We start from the raw sequence: 18,921 nt of genomic DNA, 5'->3' as shown, positions 1-18,921 counted from the left end.
AAAATAAATATAGACATCCTTAACATCAAAATACTTCTAGACTCACGTTTTATGTGTCAAAGTTAAGTAAAGTATGTTTAAATATTTACACATCACTTACAAAGAAGCTATTAAATTTAACTTTCAACGCCGTAACGAACAACACCCCTTTCTTATTGATCATATCAAAGCCTAAAAATAATTACAAGTTATACATTTAAATCATATGCGTGGTTGGTATACTTTTACCGAGTACAAAAAAATGATATATCTGTCACACATATGTCCCCTTTTATTTGGATATACAAAATAAAAAAAAATAAAAAAATACGTTGGAGTTTTTTTGTTTTTTTTTTGAGTGAAGAGTATATATTTTGCACATATAAAGGTTTTGCAATGTAAAGTTACCATTTGTGGTTGTTTGTTGATTAGGATTCAAGACTATGTTCGTTCTACATCTTGTTTCATATTGAAAGTTTGAAATTTTTACGGTTAATATGTATTGGATACACATTGGAGCGTTATCCCGAATGGGTGTATTCAATTTACACCAAACATAGTGGTGAATGATAGTTTAAATAATCTAAGGGAGAAAGGGTGGAGTCTTTCAGCGATTCGATCATGTAATTGAAAAGCATGATAAATGCAGGGTAACCAATTTCATTAAACGACATCTTGGTGTGAGCATTAAGTATTCTTTATTGCAAAATTACACCCATGAGGGTCAAGCAATACAATGATATCAAACAATAATTTTATACTATACAATGCAATACAATGCTATACAATGTAATACAATGAAATACAAAATAATACAATACAATATATGGAATAATAGAACATTAGAGTTCAATTATAAATGTATGTAAAAACACCACCATAACCTTGCCTGACACGGGTTTGACTCCCTCAGTTCTAAAGACTGTTTAATGAAGACTCCAATATGACAAACAAGTTCAGGGATAGGGTTTAGAATGTTATTGAATGCATCAAGATGTTGAAATAATGGTACATATTCTTTTAGATAAGCAAAAAGATTAGAACGCAAAGATATGTTAATGTCACAATACAAAAAGAAATGAAATTCATCATCTAGGACTTCACATTTTTTACATAATCTTTGTGCTCTTGAAATGTTTCTGAAACATCAAATGAATGTTTTAATAGCTGCTATTTTTTTTCTCCACAGGCGATTTGTTTTACGTCTCCATGAATCTGATGGTCTTGATGCGATTGGTGGTCTCAGTCTCAAGCTGACTATCTGTTTATTTTTAGCATGGATTATAATTTTCTTCTGTCTCATGAAAGGAGTTAAATCATCTGGCAAGGTAAACGCTACGGAACATAGTTATTTAAATATGTCTGTTAACTTCAATTATCCATGAAAATGTAAACAAGTAAAAAATGTTTTTACTTCCAGTACGGTTATGATTGCCAATCGTAAGCTGTCATTAGACAAAAAATAATCGCTATATTTAGGCAGCATTTGTAAACTTTTATCTATAAGTATGCATTCCTTTATGTATGTTGATACTCAAACGATAATGCATGCTATATCAACAATGTCATTACGATATTAAGTACATATAAACAGTCATTACGGCGAGAGTTTCACCAGCAATCACTAGGCTTTTTTTATGAAGTCACTAGGCTGAGTGCTATATAAACAGTCTCTAGGGTGAGAGTTTCATCAACAATCACTAGGCTGTGTGTTTTATCAACAGTCACGAAGCTGAGTGTTATATAAACAGTCGCTAGGGTGAGTGTTTCATTAACAATCACTCGGCTGTGTGCTTTATCAACATTCACTAGGTTGAGTGTTATATAAACAGTCGCTAGGGTGAGAGTTTCCTCAACAATCACTAGGCTGTGTGCTTTATCAACATTCACTAGACTGAGTGTTATATAAACAGTCGCTAGGGTGAGAATTTCATTAACAATCACTAGGCTGTGTGCTTTATCAACATTCACTAGACTGAGTGTTATATAAACAGTCGCTAGGGTGAGCATTTCATTAACAATCACTAGGCTGTGTGTTTTATCACAATATGGTCGTATCATTTATCGATTTAGCAATAGAAGTGTCAAACTAATTATTAAATGACCAAATACAGTTGCAATATTGTTGAAATCCATGGAAAGTGGTCTTTTTCATAATAAAAACTAGTTTGATGACTTGAAAATTGAAATGTGTTGCAATTGTTTAACTGTTGTATTTTAAAATTATTAATGTAAAAACCTTTTTATTAAACATTTGGCGTGTTTCTATTACCAAAGGTTCAAGCAAGTATTATATGTAATGGATGTCATTGAATCATTTTGAAAACAAAGTAATGTGTTGGGAATTTACAATGAGACGTCACGGTATAAACAGTAGCTGGGAATTTCTAATGAGTTATAAGAATGACACATAACAATTTAATTTATGTTATAAATGACAGATAATACAGATCGGCATGTGGTTTTAGTAACTATATATAGGATGTCTTCCTAATCATAGGGCTCATACTATAAATATAATGTCTTCCTTATCATAGGGCTCATTACAAGCATATCAATCGAGTTACAAAAACAGACAACATATTTATAGTATACACATAACAGACAATAATTGTTCACTAATAATTGTCAGTACATTCAGTGTACAAGGGAGGATAACTCCTAGTACACATGATATATTGATAACTGTAATACCATATGTATATAAATAATTACTCTAAATATTATCAGCACACAATGAAGATAATCATTATAAATATAAAATGTAGTGAATAAAAGGACTTTACGAGAAATATGAACTTTTATAGCTGACTATACGGTATGGGCTTTGCTCATTGTTGAAGGTGACCTATAGTTGTTAATTTCTGTGTCATTTTGGTCTTTTGTGGAGAGTTGTCTCAATGGCAATCATACCACCTCTTCATTTTTATATTTTATATTTAATCTTTTTATATTTCTACTAGTTTGGACGCATAATTCAATCTAAAGTACATGACATATATTTTTACGAGATAGAATATTTTTCTCACAGATATTTTGCCCTTCTTATTTCAAATAAAGAATTAAGATAAACACTGAATTCTGATATAAATTGCATGTCATCATTTGACGTGATCCATATCAAAAAAAATATCTTTATGCAATAAATGAAATTTTACGAAAATGTTATTTTATCAAGATATGATTCTCAAATTATTATATAGAGGGCATGTAAGTTAGAAATGAGCTTCATCTTCAGCCATGTTGATATAGTAAAACTTGCATATTCTATCATGACGAGGTAATACACACATTTTTCCTTGACTATCAAATATATCCTCGAAAACTTTCTCAACGACCTCGCTCAATTTAAGACTGTGGTGACTTAGTCTATATATTTTACAATGGTGACATCAATGAATACTCCAAATCGTTTTCGCTAAAAATTCATTTAAACAATAAAATTGAGAATGGAAGGCAACAACTCGACCAAAGAGCAGAAAACAGCCGAAGGCCATCAATCGGTCTACAATACAGCGAGAAAATACCGCGCCGTTGGTGTGCTTCATCTGACCCCTAAACAAAAATGTGTAGTCTAGTTCAGTGATAATGGACGTAATATTAAACTCCGAAATTTATAAATGAGACTAATAAAAAAAAAAGTCATACAAGACTATCACAGACCAGGCTCCAGACTTGGGACATGCGTTAAAATGCGGCGGAATTAAACAAAGTCATGTTTTTTGCTTCATGTGAACATCTGTAATCTGCTATAATTGACCAATTTTGCGTAGATCTTTTTACAATATTTACACTAGACCCTATCTCTTACCGAAGCATAAACTTTGCCATAGCTTTATTTGAGAAAACCTATTTTTTATCGACAAACTCCTTTTTACACCTATTTTAAACTAAGTCTTGTTCACAATCTTAACCATGGAATGCTATTGTTGATTTCGTTTTTTTTATTAGATTCATTTTGGGATTAATCTTACCCAAGCGTTGTCATGGTAATTGCTATATTTTGTATCCACAAACTTAATTCTCATTAATAATTTGTTTTCAATCATTTTATAAGATCCCTCTCAAACTTTAACATTATAACAATAATATTAAGAAGATAACAAGATTATTTGGAGATTTGAAGGCTTCAATTGGCGATTTTTTTTTTAGGTCTTAAATCGATTTGACACTTAATTCTATTGCAATTGAATGGTCAAACTCTCGAGTCAATCATAGATTCTAAAATAATGCAAATAACGCCTGAGCTTGCACGCATTATTTCAGGCAAGCAATCTTAAATGTGTTGCCTTGAAATTTGTAGCGTTTCCAATCGAAATGAACGTCAAAAGAAGTTGTGAGATGGAAAGAGTGTGCTTGTCAAGGGATAGTTTGTGAATTTAACTTCAAGACTGACGGGGATACCCGAACACTCAAATTGTAATAATTTAAGAATCTTTTAAGAATTCTAGAAACTATTGAATATAAACAATAATAAGTTTTATTTTTCAGGTTGTATATTTCACGGCAACCTTCCCCTATCTTATATTGATTGCACTGTTGATAAGAGGACTAACTCTTGAAGGACACGAGAAAGGTGTGGAATTCTATATGACAGCGGACTGGGATAAACTTAAGGACCCAAAGGTAACGCCTGACATTAACTAAAGGACCAAAAGGTAACGCCTGATATAAACTTAAGAACCCAAAGGTAAGGCCGGACATAAACTTAAGGACCCAAAGGTAAAGCCGGACATAAACTTAAGGACCCAAAGGTAACGCATGACATAAACTTATAGACCAAACGGTAAAGCCTTACATAAACAAAAGGACCCGAAGGTAAAGTCGGACATAAACTTAAGGACCCAAAGGTAACGCATGACATAAACTTAAGGACCCAAAGGTAAAGCCTTACATACAGTTAAGGACCAAAGATAAAGCCTGACATACACTTAAGGACCCAAAGGTAAAGCCTGACATAAACTTAAGGACCCAAAGGTCAAACCTGACATAAACTAAAGGACATAAAGGTAAAGCTTGACATAAACTTAAGGACCCAAATGAAACGCCGGACATAAACTTAAGGACCAAAAGGTAACGCCTGACATAAACTTGAGGACCCAAAGGAAACGCCTGACATAAACTAAAGGACCCAAAGATAAAGCCTGACATAATATTAAGGACCCGAAAGGTAACGCCTGACATACACTTAAGGACCCAAAGATAACGTCTGACATAATCTTAGGGACCCAAAAGTAACGCCTGACATAATCTTAAGGACCCAAAGGTAACGCCTGACATAAACTAAAGGCCCAAAGGTAAAGCCTCACATAAAAACAAAAGAACTCAAAGGTAACGCCTGACATAAACTAAAGATCTCAAAGATAACGCCTGACATAAACTTGAGGACCCAAAGGTAAAGCCTGACATAAACTAAGGGACATAAAGGTAAAGCCTGACATAAAATAAAGGACCCAAAGGTAAAGCCTGACATAAACTAAAGGACCCAAAGGTAAAGGCTGACATAAATTAAAGAACTCAAAGTTAACAGCTGACATAAACTTAAGAACTCAAAGATAACGCCTGACACAAACTTGAGGACCCAAAAGGTAAGCCTGACATGAACTTGAGGACCTTAAGGTAAAGCCTGACATAAACTAAAGGACCCAAAGGTAAAGCCTTGCATAAACTCAAGGACCCAAATGTAACACCTGACATAAACTAAAGGACCAAAAGGTCAAACCTGACATAAACTTAAGGACCAAAAGGTAACGCCTTACATAAACTAAAGGACCAAAAGGTAAAGCCTTACATAAACTTAAAGACCCAAAGGTCAAACCTGACATAAACTTAAGGACCAAAAGGTAACGCCTTACATAAACTAAGGGACCAAAAGGTAACGCCTGACATAAACTTGAGGACCCAAAGGAAACGCCTGACATAAACTAAAGGACCCAAAGGTAAAGTCGGACATAAACTTAAGGACCCAAAGGTAACGCATGACATAAACTTAAGGACCAAAGTTAAAGCCTGACATACACTTAAGGACCCAAAGGTCAAACCTGACATAAACTTAAGGACCCAAAGGTAAAGCCTGACATAAACTTAAAGACCCAAAGGTCAAACCTGACATAAATTTAAGGACCCAAAGGTAACGCCGGACATAAACTTAAGGACCCAAAGGTAAAGCAGGACATTAACTTAAGGACCCAAAGGTAAAGCCGGACATAAACTTAAGGACCCAAAGGTAACGCCTGACATTAACTAAAGGACCAAAAGGTAACGCCTGATATAAACTAAAGGACCCAAAGGTAAAGCCGGACATAAACTTAAGGACCCAAAGGTAAAGCCGGACATAAACTTAAGGACCCAAAGGTAACGCATGACATAAACCTATAGACCCAAAGGTAAAGCCTTACATAAACATAAGGACTCAAAGGTAAAGTCGGACATAAACTTAAGGACCCAAAGGTAACGCATGACATAAACTTAAGGACCCAAAGGTAAAGCCTTACATAAACTTAAGGACCCAAAGGTAAAGCCTGACATAAACTTAAAGACCCAAAGGTCAAACCTGACATAAATTTAAGGACCAAAAGGTAACGCCTGACATAAACTTAAGGAACCAAAGGTAACGCCGGACATAAACTTAAGGACCCAAACGTTAACGCCTTACATAAACTAAAGGACAAAAAGGTAACGCCTGACATAAACTTGAGGACCCAAAGGAAACGCCTGACATAAACTTAAGGACCCAAAAATAAAGCCTGACATAAACTAAAGGACCCAAAGGTAACGCCTGACATAAACTAAAGGACCCAAAGGTAACGCCTGACATAATCTTAAGGACCCAAAGGTAACGCCTGACATAAACTAAAGGCCCAAAGGTAAAGCAGACATAAACAAAAAAACTCAAAGGTAACGCCTGACATAAACTTGAGGACCCAAAGGTAAAGCCTGACATAAACTAAAGGACCTAAAGGTAAAGCCTGACATAAAATAAAGGACCCAAAGGTAAAGCCTGACATAAACTAAAGGACCCAAAGGTAAAGACTGACATAAACTAAAGAACTCAAAGTTAACAGCTGACATAAACTTGAGGACCCAAAAGGTAAGCCTGACATGAACTTGAGGACCCAAAGGTAAAGCCTGACATAAACTAAAGGACCCAAAGGTAAAGCCTGGCATAAACTCAAGGACCCAAATGTAACGCCTGACATAAACTTAAGGACCCGAAGGTAACACCTGACATAAACTTAAACACCAAAGGTAACGCCTGACATACACTTAAGGACCCAAAGGTAACGCCGGACATAAACTTGAGGACCCAAAGGAAACGCCTGACATAAACTACAGGACCCGAAGGTAACACCTGACATAAACTTAAACACCAAAGGTAACGCCTGAAAATAAACTTAAGGACCCAAAGGTAACGCCGGACATAAACTTGAGGACCCAAAGGAAACGCCTGACATAAACTACAGGACCCAATGGTAAAGCCTGGCATAAACTCAAGGACCCAAATGTAACGCCTGACATAAACTTAAGGACGCGAAGGTAACGCCTGACATAAACTTAAAGACCAAAGGTTACGCACGACATAATCTTAAGGACCAAAAGATAACGCCTGACATACACTTAAGGACCAAAAGTAACGCCTGACATACACTTAAGGACCCAAAGGTAAAGCCTGACATAAACTAAAGGACCAAAGGTAAAGCCTGACATACACTTTTTTTTTTTAAATAAGGAACAAAGGTAACGCCTGACATACACTTAAGGACCAAAGGTAAAGCCTGACATAAACTCAAGAACCAAAGGTAAAGCCTGACATACACTTAAGGACCCAAAGATAAAGCCTCACATAAACTAAAGGACCAAAGGTAACGCCTGACAAATGAGTTGTTGTACAAAAGGATGTCTTATGTTACAATACAAGTAACAGCTTATACCTGTCGTTTCATTCGAATAAAAGGGGTATACGTCAGTTACACAACATAAACACTAAAGGTCAATAAACTCATTATAGTTACAAGAATAAACATGTTGTACATGTAAGTCAGACGCGCGTTTCTTCCACAAATGACCGACTTATCAGTGATGTTCGAATAAAAAAAAGATAAAACGGCAAAATAAAGTTGAAGATAATTAAGGACCAACAATTCCGAAAGGTCTTGCTAATGACAGATAATATAAACTATTTGTAGTATATTAAAAAATTAAAAGTTATGTAAAACAATTAATTTATGATTATGAACATATCACTGATAAGTCGTGTCAACATAAAAGTGCTGACTGACTTCAACATGTGTTTGTCATATCCTCGAGGAGGACTCCTCACGATATACTATCGATATCCTCGAGGAGGACTCCTCACGATATACTATCGATATCCTCGAGGAGGACTCCTCACGATATACTATCGATATCCTCGAGGAGGACTCCTCACGATATACTATCGATATCCTCGAGGAGGACTCCTAACGATATACTATCGATATCCTCGAGGAGGACTCCTCATGATATACTATCGATATCCTCGAGGAGGACTCCTCACGATATACTATCGATATCCTCGAGGAGGACTCCTCACGATATACTATCGGAGAGGACAAACAGAGTCATTTGATACTTAATGATATTTACTAATATCAAATTTCTCTTATGATAAAATTATATTGATTTCTCGAATAAAAAAAGATCATTCGTTATCAAGATGAACAATAATTAAAATCATTTTGATCATAAAACATACATTATTACAGGTATGGGGAGATGCTGCCACACAGATCTTTTACTCTCTAGGCCCGGCATGGGGTGGACTTCTTACAATGTCAAGCTATAACAGATTTAAAAACAACACTGTCAGGTAATTAGAAAATCTTCATTGTAGTATTTTTATTCCCCCACATAAAGGCGTTTTATTTTTCTGTGTGTGCGTCCGTTCGTTCGTCCGTACGTCTGTCCTGCTTCAGGTTAAAGCATTTTGTCAATGTAGTTTTTAATGAAGTTGAAAGTCCAATCAACTTGAAATTTAGAACACATGAATCCTATGATATGACCTTTCTGATTATAATGCCGAATTTGAGCTTTTACCCCAATAATACGGTCCACTGAACACAGTAACTGATAGTGTGAGTGGGGCATTCGTGTACTTTGGACACATTCTTATTTATGTTAACTTGTAAAACAACTTGTAAAACAACTGTTATGTTGTTCAGTATAATGGAATCACAACCAAGTTATTGATCGAGGGAGACTGGGACGAAAGATACCAAAGGTAAATTGATTCAAGACGTACATGTATAAGTCACAGCGAAACTTTAAAATTACAACTCCATATAAAATCACGAAAAACGACGAAAACACAAACAAGTCAACAGAACACTCAATAGAAAAAATTAAGCTAGGCAACACGAACCGGAGTACAAATCATGGTTGATATTCGGAAGGATACGCAGATCCTGATCCACACGTGGCACCTGACATCTTGATCCTTATTAGTAGACGGACGGGAGTACACATTCGATGATAAAACCTCAGGCGATGATGTTATAATCAAAGGAAAAAGGACGGAATTCAGGTTGAAATTTTTGTTGTAAAATGTATGTTGTCTGAAAAAAATGTTTACTTGAATTTCACAAAATTGCAAAAAAAAACGATTAAAGTAATGTTTATTTTTTTCTCTCTTATAAACAAATTGAAATCAAATTATGACCCTTTTGAATTCAAAGAAGACAAATAAATATTTAAAGTTTTCCCAACTTGGCCAAATGTGAATTTATTAAATTATCCTATTTAAATTAAATTTTAGAGACACCTTTATAGTATCAATCATTAATTGTGGAACCAGTGTGTTTGCTGGGTTTGCTGTATTTTCTCTCCTTGGATTTATGGCCACTCAGCTGAACAGGGATGTTAAGGATGTTGTTGAAGCAGGTAACGTAATACACATGTTAATGACAAATTATATAAATCTGAATCTACCATAAAATTTTGCCGAAGAATAAATAAAATATGTTTCACGTTCAAATACATATTTCAAGTCTGGACTTCAGATATGTGTATGAAGACAACCCCGTTATTCCGACACACCTATATTACGACATGCTTTTATTCAACAGTCTAATATATAAAGGCAAGGGTTAATAGTTGTGTCATAAGAATGCTAACTTGTAGAGAATGTTTCAGAAAAGAGAACCAACATTTCAAAATTCCAAAACTAGAAAACTGAGCTTGGGTCGTCCTAAATATGCATGGCATTTTTGGCTACTTGATTTACCATTGTTTAAATAAGGCAAAGTCAGTGACTTGCTATTGGAAAATCAAACAGGCCTTTGAAACTGTGATGCCAAATGTTCTCAGATCTGACGATCCTATGACAGTGTCGTGGAAACTAAAACATTGGAGAAACATTTTTTTCTGTCAGCATGCATGTTCTTTCCGAATGAAACTCTTGAATATTAAATGCTAATCCATATCTTAATTTAAGAACAAAACCAATTTCTGAATATAAATTGCCAAAATGTGTGGATGAAGCTTTAATAATTTGCGTCCATGTCTACTCCTTCTAAAATAATAACTGTGTTTGAATACCAACATCAAAGTTTTAAAAGTACTTAGAAAAGTAAACATTTCAACATTTCAAACGCCAAAATTTTAACTTTTAAATAAAAATTTCGAGATTTTAAAAGATCAACTTTTAAGTTCAAAGTCGAAATTTCGAGTTTAAAAAAAATCGAAATTTCGAGTTTAAAAAAAGGCGAAATTTTTAGTTTAAAATAAGTCGAAATTTCGAGTTTAAAAAAAGTCGAAATTTTGAGTTTAAAAAAAAGTCGAAATTTTTAGTTAAAAATAAGTCGAAATTTCGAGTTTAAAAAAAGTCGAAATTCTGAGTTTAAAATAAGTAGGAATTTCCAGATTTTAGAAAGTCAAAATTTCAAGTTTAAGACAAAATTTCAAGTTTAAGTCAAAATTTCTAGTTTAAGTCAAAATTTCGAGATTTGAAAAGTCAAAATTTCAAGTTATAGTCAAAATTTCGAGATTTGAAATGTCAAAATATCGACTTTGAAAAAAAAAGTTCACTGCCAATTTTATTTTTACAATGTCCCTAATACGCTTCCGTATTTTATAAACTTCTAATTAACTCTTCCTGAATGTTTCGTTTTATTTTTGCATCATTAATAAGGGCGTGTCATGTGCTCTTGGACCAGGTTCTCATTTTGGTTATGTGTGTTGATGGGTTGCTGTTCCATTGACGTACATGTCTACAACCAACATCTCCTTCATCCTTATGGTTTTATTGACGAACATGTGTACAATTAACATCTCCTTCATCCATATGCTACAATTCTTACCTTATATCAAGACATACACGAGACAAGTACTGAACAAATCGCTACCATTTGCTGTATGTCTGCTTTATTGATTTCCAGGTCCCGGGCTAGCCTTCATTGCATACCCAGAAGGAATAGCTAGAATGCCCGTAGCACCGCTTTGGGCTTTTCTATTCTTCTTCATGATCTTTACACTTGGACTTGACAGTCAGGTTAGTAGTAAACAGTAATATTAAGTATTAATAGAAATAAATAAATTTACTGTTCAACCAGACATTGATTATTTATAATCTTTCCATAGACACTTCTCATCTGAAAGCGACATAATCTGATATGCGAAAAATGTTCTACTAAAACCTAAACAAATTTATCTACAATCTGATATAAATAACTGCAATCGCAAAATGTACGTATAAAAATACATCTCTATACAATTGCGTTAATTTCCTAAAATCTTGAAATTTTGTTAAAAAATAATTATTTCCATAAAATAGTTGTACATATTAAAAGCATATTCGTACGTAATCAAACTTACTGTCGTTTTAGAAAAAGAGGGGTCCATGAACTCGTTTAATCAGTCTGAATGATAAAAATCAGTCGAAAATGCATCTTTTCCCGTTATGTGGCAGTAAGACCTCGCGAAAAATAACATTTTACGTTGTCAACATCATAACCTCTTCTGTAACTGTATCGTATGCCCTTAACTGTTTTCAAAGATCAATACATCTAACGAACCATGATAAACTTATTTCCTCACATCCATTGATATCATTTCAAGGCTCTCTCTATATTTGAAGTTTGAAGTCTGTATCAATTATTCGAAAATCGGGCAGCTGATATAGGGCATAACAAGGATAGGGAGCTAACTGTATCCTCTTTCTTCACTTAACCTTATTCAATGGCTAAATAGATGTTTACGAAAAATGGTCTTTAGAAAGTGAATATATATCACATTAAAAAAACTGGTATAAAAATTTGCATGCAAAAAAGCCGACAATTTTATCAACAAATGCACGTAAAGAAGACTCCAAACTAAATATGTGGAATCCTTTTCAGTTTGCTATGATGGAGACGGTTATAAGTGGGTTTGTTGATGCCTTCCCAACCTTCCTCAGACCAAAGAAACAAATGTTTACTTTGTTTTGCTGTCTCATTGGGTTTTTAGTAGGATTGCCGCAAGTTGCAAAGGTATGTATGGAAATATAGTCTTACAGAAGAGTTAGAGTTAGAATTTTGCACTTGATATTAACATATATACTGATGGGGTGATGTATTCCCAATTGTGAACTTTCCATCTATGTAGCAACATTCTACGGAAGATATATCTCCCAGTTGATATATTCCCGGGCTTGCACTATTATTTAGACTAACAAAGGCCAGAGGCTCCTGAAATGGGACAGGCGTAAAAATGTTAAACATGTTTTTTGTGAGATCCAAACCCTCCCCATATACCTCTAGACTATGTAGAATAAAGAAACTCGCAGCAATACGCACAGTAAAACTCAGTTTAAAAGAAGTCCGAGTCCGTTGACAGAAAAAGTAAGAAAAGAAACTAAGCCTATTTTGTCTGTTTCGGTTGCTCACCCTTTTTGTCAATATAACGGATTTATTAACTGTCATACAAGTGAAACGTTTGGCTAGCTCTAAAACCAGTTTTATCTAGCCGTATTTTTCGGAAAATGCCTGTACCAGTTATATGATAGTTGTTTCCACTCGTTGGTGGATAACGTTTAATTTTGTCAGTTTTTATTAACTTTGGATTTATGTTTGTATTCTGTAATTTAGTTTTACCTGTTTGTATATTGTAGGGTGGTATCTACTTGTTGACATTAGTTGACTGGTATGCAGGAAGTTACAACCTTATGCTTGTTAGTATGGCGGAATTAATTGGTATATGCTACATTTATGGTAAGTTTACTGTGAAATAAAGTTGTATCCTTTTATTCTGTCTCATATCGTAATTTTTTTTAAAGTATTTTCGTTTACATCTCGTAATAACACAAGTAGCAATCGATTTTATTTATCTCTTTCTAATAATAATCATTTTAATATAACTGACTAGGAATTTAAATTTCTAACATTTCAAAACAAAGAAATGTTAGTGTATTGTAGTTCACATATAGCAATTTATTTTAAACTATTATAGGAGTAAACAACTTTAGAAGAGATATTGAGATGATGTTAGGAAAACAGCACCCGGCTTTCTGGATTTATTGGTATTGTACCTGGTGCTGTATAACTCCAGTTTCTATTGGGGTATGTACTTTTCAAATATCTTTAAATTATACCAAGAGAGCATACTGTTTATATAAACGCAACAATTGCAGCCGTATAATAATATGGCGATGTCGTCGACGACGATGGCATTGGACTACAACTAATTAAAAGTTAACTTGAGTAGAAATGTACGTATCTCTGTCAAATTATTCCACAAGGTTCCATACCAAAAACAAGGAAGGTTACAATTGATTTAATAACCGTTTAAGAATTGTAGACCAGAAAGGTGCCAAAAGCAAATATTCATCTAGTTTGCGGATAAGTTTTGTATAAGCGTTTGACATTGAACTAAAAGGAAGATTGGATTGTACCACAAGGAAGAATGGATTGTACCACAAGGAAGAATGGATTGTACCACAAAAGGAAGATTGGATTGTACCACAAGGAAGAATGGATTGTACCACAAGGAAGATTGGATTGTACCACAAGGAAGAATGGATTGTACCACAAGGAAGAATGGATTGTACCACAAGGAAGAATGGATTGTACCACAAGGAAGAATGGATTGTACCACAAGGAAGAATGGATTGTACCACAAGGAAGATTGGATTGTACCACAAGGAAGAATGGATTGTACCACAAGGAAGATTGGATTGTACCACAATGAAGAATGGATTGTATTTTTGAGTTATTATTGTATCTGTTTAAAAATAAGGGACCAACAACAAACAAACAATTTTTTGAAACTTTGTTTGAAATGGTTATTTCTGTCCTATTTCAATTACATTTAATCATGAAATCTTTATTATGCTGAATCTTACCGTATATTTAGAATTGATTTTGAGTGGTGTTACCAGCGGGTTCAAATTATTGGATGCAGCATTAACTTGTTTGGTTGATAATTCATTTGTACGTTTACATTTAGAGTTTCATCTCTTATAATATTTAAGCTTATAATTTTGTCTTATCTCTGAAGGTGTCAGACATTCTTATGAGAAGCAGGCGTTTTATCATAGTTTTAAATGTTACCAAGAAATGTGCTGATTCAGATGTATTTATTTTAGTGACTATTGTTCATGCATTGACCTATTGTATGATTGTAAGCATATATCTAATGGGATTTAGTTTGGTTGAAAATTCCATTGGAAACCAAAATATGAATTAAATCATGAATATATATATTTGGGATATAGGAATATAAGAGGTCCAATTTCAAGGTGTTCTGTTCTGTGATTGCATTAAGTCAGAAACGTATCCTGTTTCACATGTTTAATCATTATCTAAATTCAGAACTGTATCAAGCTGGACTGGAGTGTCAACACTTCCCCCAACTATACGGGGTTCGACCTCTACGGTCCCATCAAAATGCAATCGACGATTTATGCATTTCTTTGAAATATTGAAATCGGTAAATTAAATTATTAAGTTGACATAATACAATGTAATTAGAACATTTTAGAAGTAAGAATGTATATCTTTTTCATACCATTCATGCTAAAACCTTTTTAACTTTTAATCATTCATTTTATTTTTTAGTTCATCGTTATCATGTCAGCAATTAACTATTCCCCAGCTTACTATGGTGATTATGAATTCCCAGGCTATGCTCAAGCTATGGGATGGTTAATGGTGTGTTCTCCACTGGCTCTTATAATTATCGTAATGATTGCACAGATAATCAGAAAAGGGGTATGTATAAGATCGGATAGCAATGTTGATAGAACTGTCAACAACAACGTACCCTCCTATATATCCCACTTCTCGCTGTATTTGTTATCTTTCCAAAATAAGTGTTCGCTTTCATATGCATATCCTTTATATATTTATATTGCATGGTAAACCGACCTAGCTTCTTCTTCTTCCAGGTAAGGAATCAATATCAATAGTTGAATGTTTGAGGTTCCACGTAAACTATACGCAGTGTCTGACAACAGAAAGTTTTCTCCTGGCTATTTACATTTTAAAACGTTCTCTATATAAATACAGTTACAATTATATAAATGATGTCACTGTCTATATTTTAGAAGAGCATGCTTTAAGGGCAGCTCTGAATCCTTCAACTGTGTCAGCTATTGTCGCTGATGTTTGCAGTTGGTTTAATTCCTGATGGTATGGTCCTTGCAAAACAAGATTGACCGAAGTCGTCAGGTAAACCCCTTTTATGGTAGAAGCGGTTTTTACCTCTTGTCAGGCTTTCGTTCGGCGTTAGATATTGGTGCCGATCTATGCGTTTTATATCAAGTTGAATTTAAACAGCATGTATAGCTTATTTTATTTCCTGTGGTCTTGAAGGCTTTTCCATTTTAAAGGTTTTACTTTCTTTGTAACACTGCCAGGTGTGCGGTCTGGCTGCTCTTTTCTGCACTTGTTCGAGTGACTTTATTTGCAAACGTTTTTTGGTAGAATTTCAGGAATTAATTTTTTTAAGACGACAAATCTTGTCAGGTATTCAAAATAAGTACTGATTTCAATAACATAATGTTTAGTTCTTTTGTTCAATAACACCAGAGGTAGAAGTCGTGCAGTGAACAATGCTAGTTCGGTCTGGGAAAGTATTAAAATGTCATATTGTAGTTGAAAACATGTCTACTTCTGTAATTTATGTATTGATAGGAATAAAATATCTGTTTTTGTATTATTTTTCATCAGCTAGAAGTTCATTAATGAACATGAATGTCATTTGTTATGACGGGATATTTTTCTTGATGAACAAAAATAAATATTAGCGTGATGACCATATCTTATGGGCGGGGACGATACTTTTGATTGTAAATATCACATGAATGTTGGACGTAAATCTTATTGTTAATTTCAACATGGTGTCCCTGATTTGTACTGGATATTAATGTAAAATCTTATTTTTGAAGGTTTTGGCACAGCACACACGGCATTAGTACGCAAAAAGATCATTTGATTTGAAGTCAAACACACTTAAACTTATCTCTTATATGCTTCGTCAGTAGCTGAGATGTAGCAAATATCAATTTCAAAGATAGGGGAGATCAAACCACCCGCATTAAAGCTACCTCACTATCAGTACACCAGAATAATGCCAATTAATTCTACAGCTCAACGCATAATTTTATGTCTTTTTTTTTTACCTTAAGTGTTTTAAATTTAATCAAAAAACGTTTGCAACTGTTCACTTTTCACGTAGAAATATTTTGTAAAAACATATCTATTATTTATCCTTTATCCCCTCGACAATAACCAGTACCATGACTCTTACTTCATATCAACTCTCTTCTGTGGACCGATAACCTCTCCTGTTCCTACGTTTTTAATCGGGTATTTCTTCCCACTTTCAGTTATCAGGAGCAGTACAGAGTGAACCACATTGGGGTCCAGCTTTAGATGAAGACCGAGCTTTAGATCCAATGAGATACAGACCACTTAGGGAGAACAAGCACCCACCAAACGGCCATTATAATGATAATGAGGGGCAAACAAATATAGCCTATCTTGGTGATGAAAAAGTTAAATATGTAGCAACTGAATCTAACAGAATGTAAGAATAAGTAGAGTCACAACTCTAAAACTACTGTATAAGAACAAAAATAGATTGTTTTTACTTTTCATATTTTATTCATATATTTTCTGTTATATATTTCCATTTTTATCATTTGTATGTAGTTAAGAAACAAGAACTATTTTATTTTCTATATTTCCATTTTATCATTTTAAGAGGGAATTGAGACAAACTTTTTTTGTGTAGTTCATTTCGATCTCTTATTTGGCAAAACAAAATATATTCATCAAGTAAATATTATGTATCAGGAACATAAGTATGATTTGAAAATAACCTAATTGGCACATTTTTTGTGCATTTCATAATTTTTAAGGGATTTTATTGTTTTGGGTGCCCAGTAGTTATTATTAGATGAAAATAAATTTATTTTGATATATTTTAGTATCATTGAAATGTTTATTTAAAACGTATAATATGTTGAATTCCTTTCTCAGGTGAACTACACATGTACACTTTTGAACTGTTAGTGCAATATGTTATTATTTTAGTGCAAGAACATAACAATAATATATATATATATACATATCACTTCTTTATAACTTTGAGGACTACATTCAATAAATTATTATTTCTAGCTTTGAATATTTGGAAAGAAATATGATATAATTTATGATAATTGATTTTTTTTTTATTTCTTATCATGAAGTCTAGATAGTTAAAACACATTCCGGATCAATACGCAATAAACTGTATTAAATAAAAAAAAAAAAAAAACTGTCATGCTTCATACCTAAGAAATGTTTACATTCATTAATAGTAACTGTTATAATTGTTCAGGAAGGTCCTCAATAAGTATTTTGTAAAATGTTCCCATTACTTTTGTCTATATTAGACTACATATATGTTGTTTTTTTCTGATTCCAATTGTTTGAACTATAAAATGAAGGTTTTGAACTCAATATATATAATACTTAGTATTCAAATGACAGAGTTATAACACAGCAAATTTATTGAGATTAAAGTTATGCTGAAAGTGTGCAATAAATTTCAAATAGACAATGATTAGAACGAAAATTGAAGTCATATAGACATAATAAAAAAAATTACAACTTATAAAAAATGAAATTCCAAATCCTTCAACTTTATAAAAAGGATATTTGAACTGTGCTAGGGTTAATCTTATGAATGTTTTTTTTTGTGTTAAAATTTATTGACAATATTGGTGTAAAAAGAATTTTCAAACCTATTAACAATGATGAAAGAATGATACACATGGAAAGTGTTGTTAAGATTTGCAAGAAAATCATATAACCCATTGATTATAAAAAGCACTGAAAATCCATTACCTAAGTAAAAGTATGAAGAGAGTTGATTACTTTTAACTATATTTTATTTTGTAGTCTAATGCATATATATTTTTAAGAAAACTTACTTTTGCAAATAAATCATTTTTTAATTGACATTGTTTTATTTGCCTAGTTCTGTCAACACGTGAGCATCATTATATCAGTATACGTCAGTAAACCAGCAAACCTTGACAAAATAACAGAATATCTGGTCTGACACTAAATACAATCGAGACACCTATGCAGTATATGTAACTATTAATACAAACGATCAAATCTTTTAAAGACAGATAGCGCATTAGTCAGCACTTTTTATGTGTAAATTTCCTGCTTGTAAAATGTTCATTTATGTTTCTAACAACATTAAGCGTATTTTAAATGCTTTTCAAAATTATGAATGTTCCAAGATGGCTTTGACTGACAGTTTGATAAATTGCGAAAAATAGTTCAATATTTATTGTAAAAATTAATAAGAAATGACCCAAAGTAAAGCGAACTTTATAGCTTGTCTTTCAGGTACGATTTGATTCCTGTGAGGATGTCAAATAAGTATCCATAACGGTTGCATCACGGATTTGTTTAGTAAACAAATCCT

The 18,921-nt window shown here is 33.4% G+C and overlaps 1 protein-coding gene across 3 annotated transcripts in view; it reads left to right on the top strand.

The window, feature by feature from the left end:
- LOC134696497 (sodium- and chloride-dependent glycine transporter 1-like) overlaps positions 1-18,440 on the top strand; it is a 32,090-nt gene extending 13,650 nt beyond the window's left edge. For all 3 annotated transcript variants that reach the window (XM_063558330.1, XM_063558329.1, XM_063558328.1), the window contains 10 exons: positions 1,169-1,307; positions 4,471-4,605; positions 8,724-8,827; positions 9,773-9,897; positions 11,394-11,506; positions 12,351-12,482; positions 13,103-13,202; positions 13,441-13,550; positions 15,048-15,200; positions 16,820-18,440. In XM_063558330.1, coding sequence (XP_063414400.1) covers positions 1,169-1,307; positions 4,471-4,605; positions 8,724-8,827; positions 9,773-9,897; positions 11,394-11,506; positions 12,351-12,482; positions 13,103-13,202; positions 13,441-13,550; positions 15,048-15,200; positions 16,820-17,023 — 1,315 coding nt within the window. In that variant the 3' untranslated portion in view covers positions 17,024-18,440. The remainder of the gene's footprint in view (positions 1-1,168; positions 1,308-4,470; positions 4,606-8,723; positions 8,828-9,772; positions 9,898-11,393; positions 11,507-12,350; positions 12,483-13,102; positions 13,203-13,440; positions 13,551-15,047; positions 15,201-16,819) is intronic.
- Positions 18,441-18,921: the final 481 nt, after the last annotated feature.

The sequence above is a fragment of the Mytilus trossulus genome, chromosome 14 (genome assembly GCF_036588685.1).
Source record: "Mytilus trossulus isolate FHL-02 chromosome 14, PNRI_Mtr1.1.1.hap1, whole genome shotgun sequence".
NCBI lineage: Eukaryota > Metazoa > Mollusca > Bivalvia > Mytilida > Mytilidae > Mytilus > Mytilus trossulus.
This window is presented reverse-complemented; position numbering and strand designations above follow the sequence as displayed.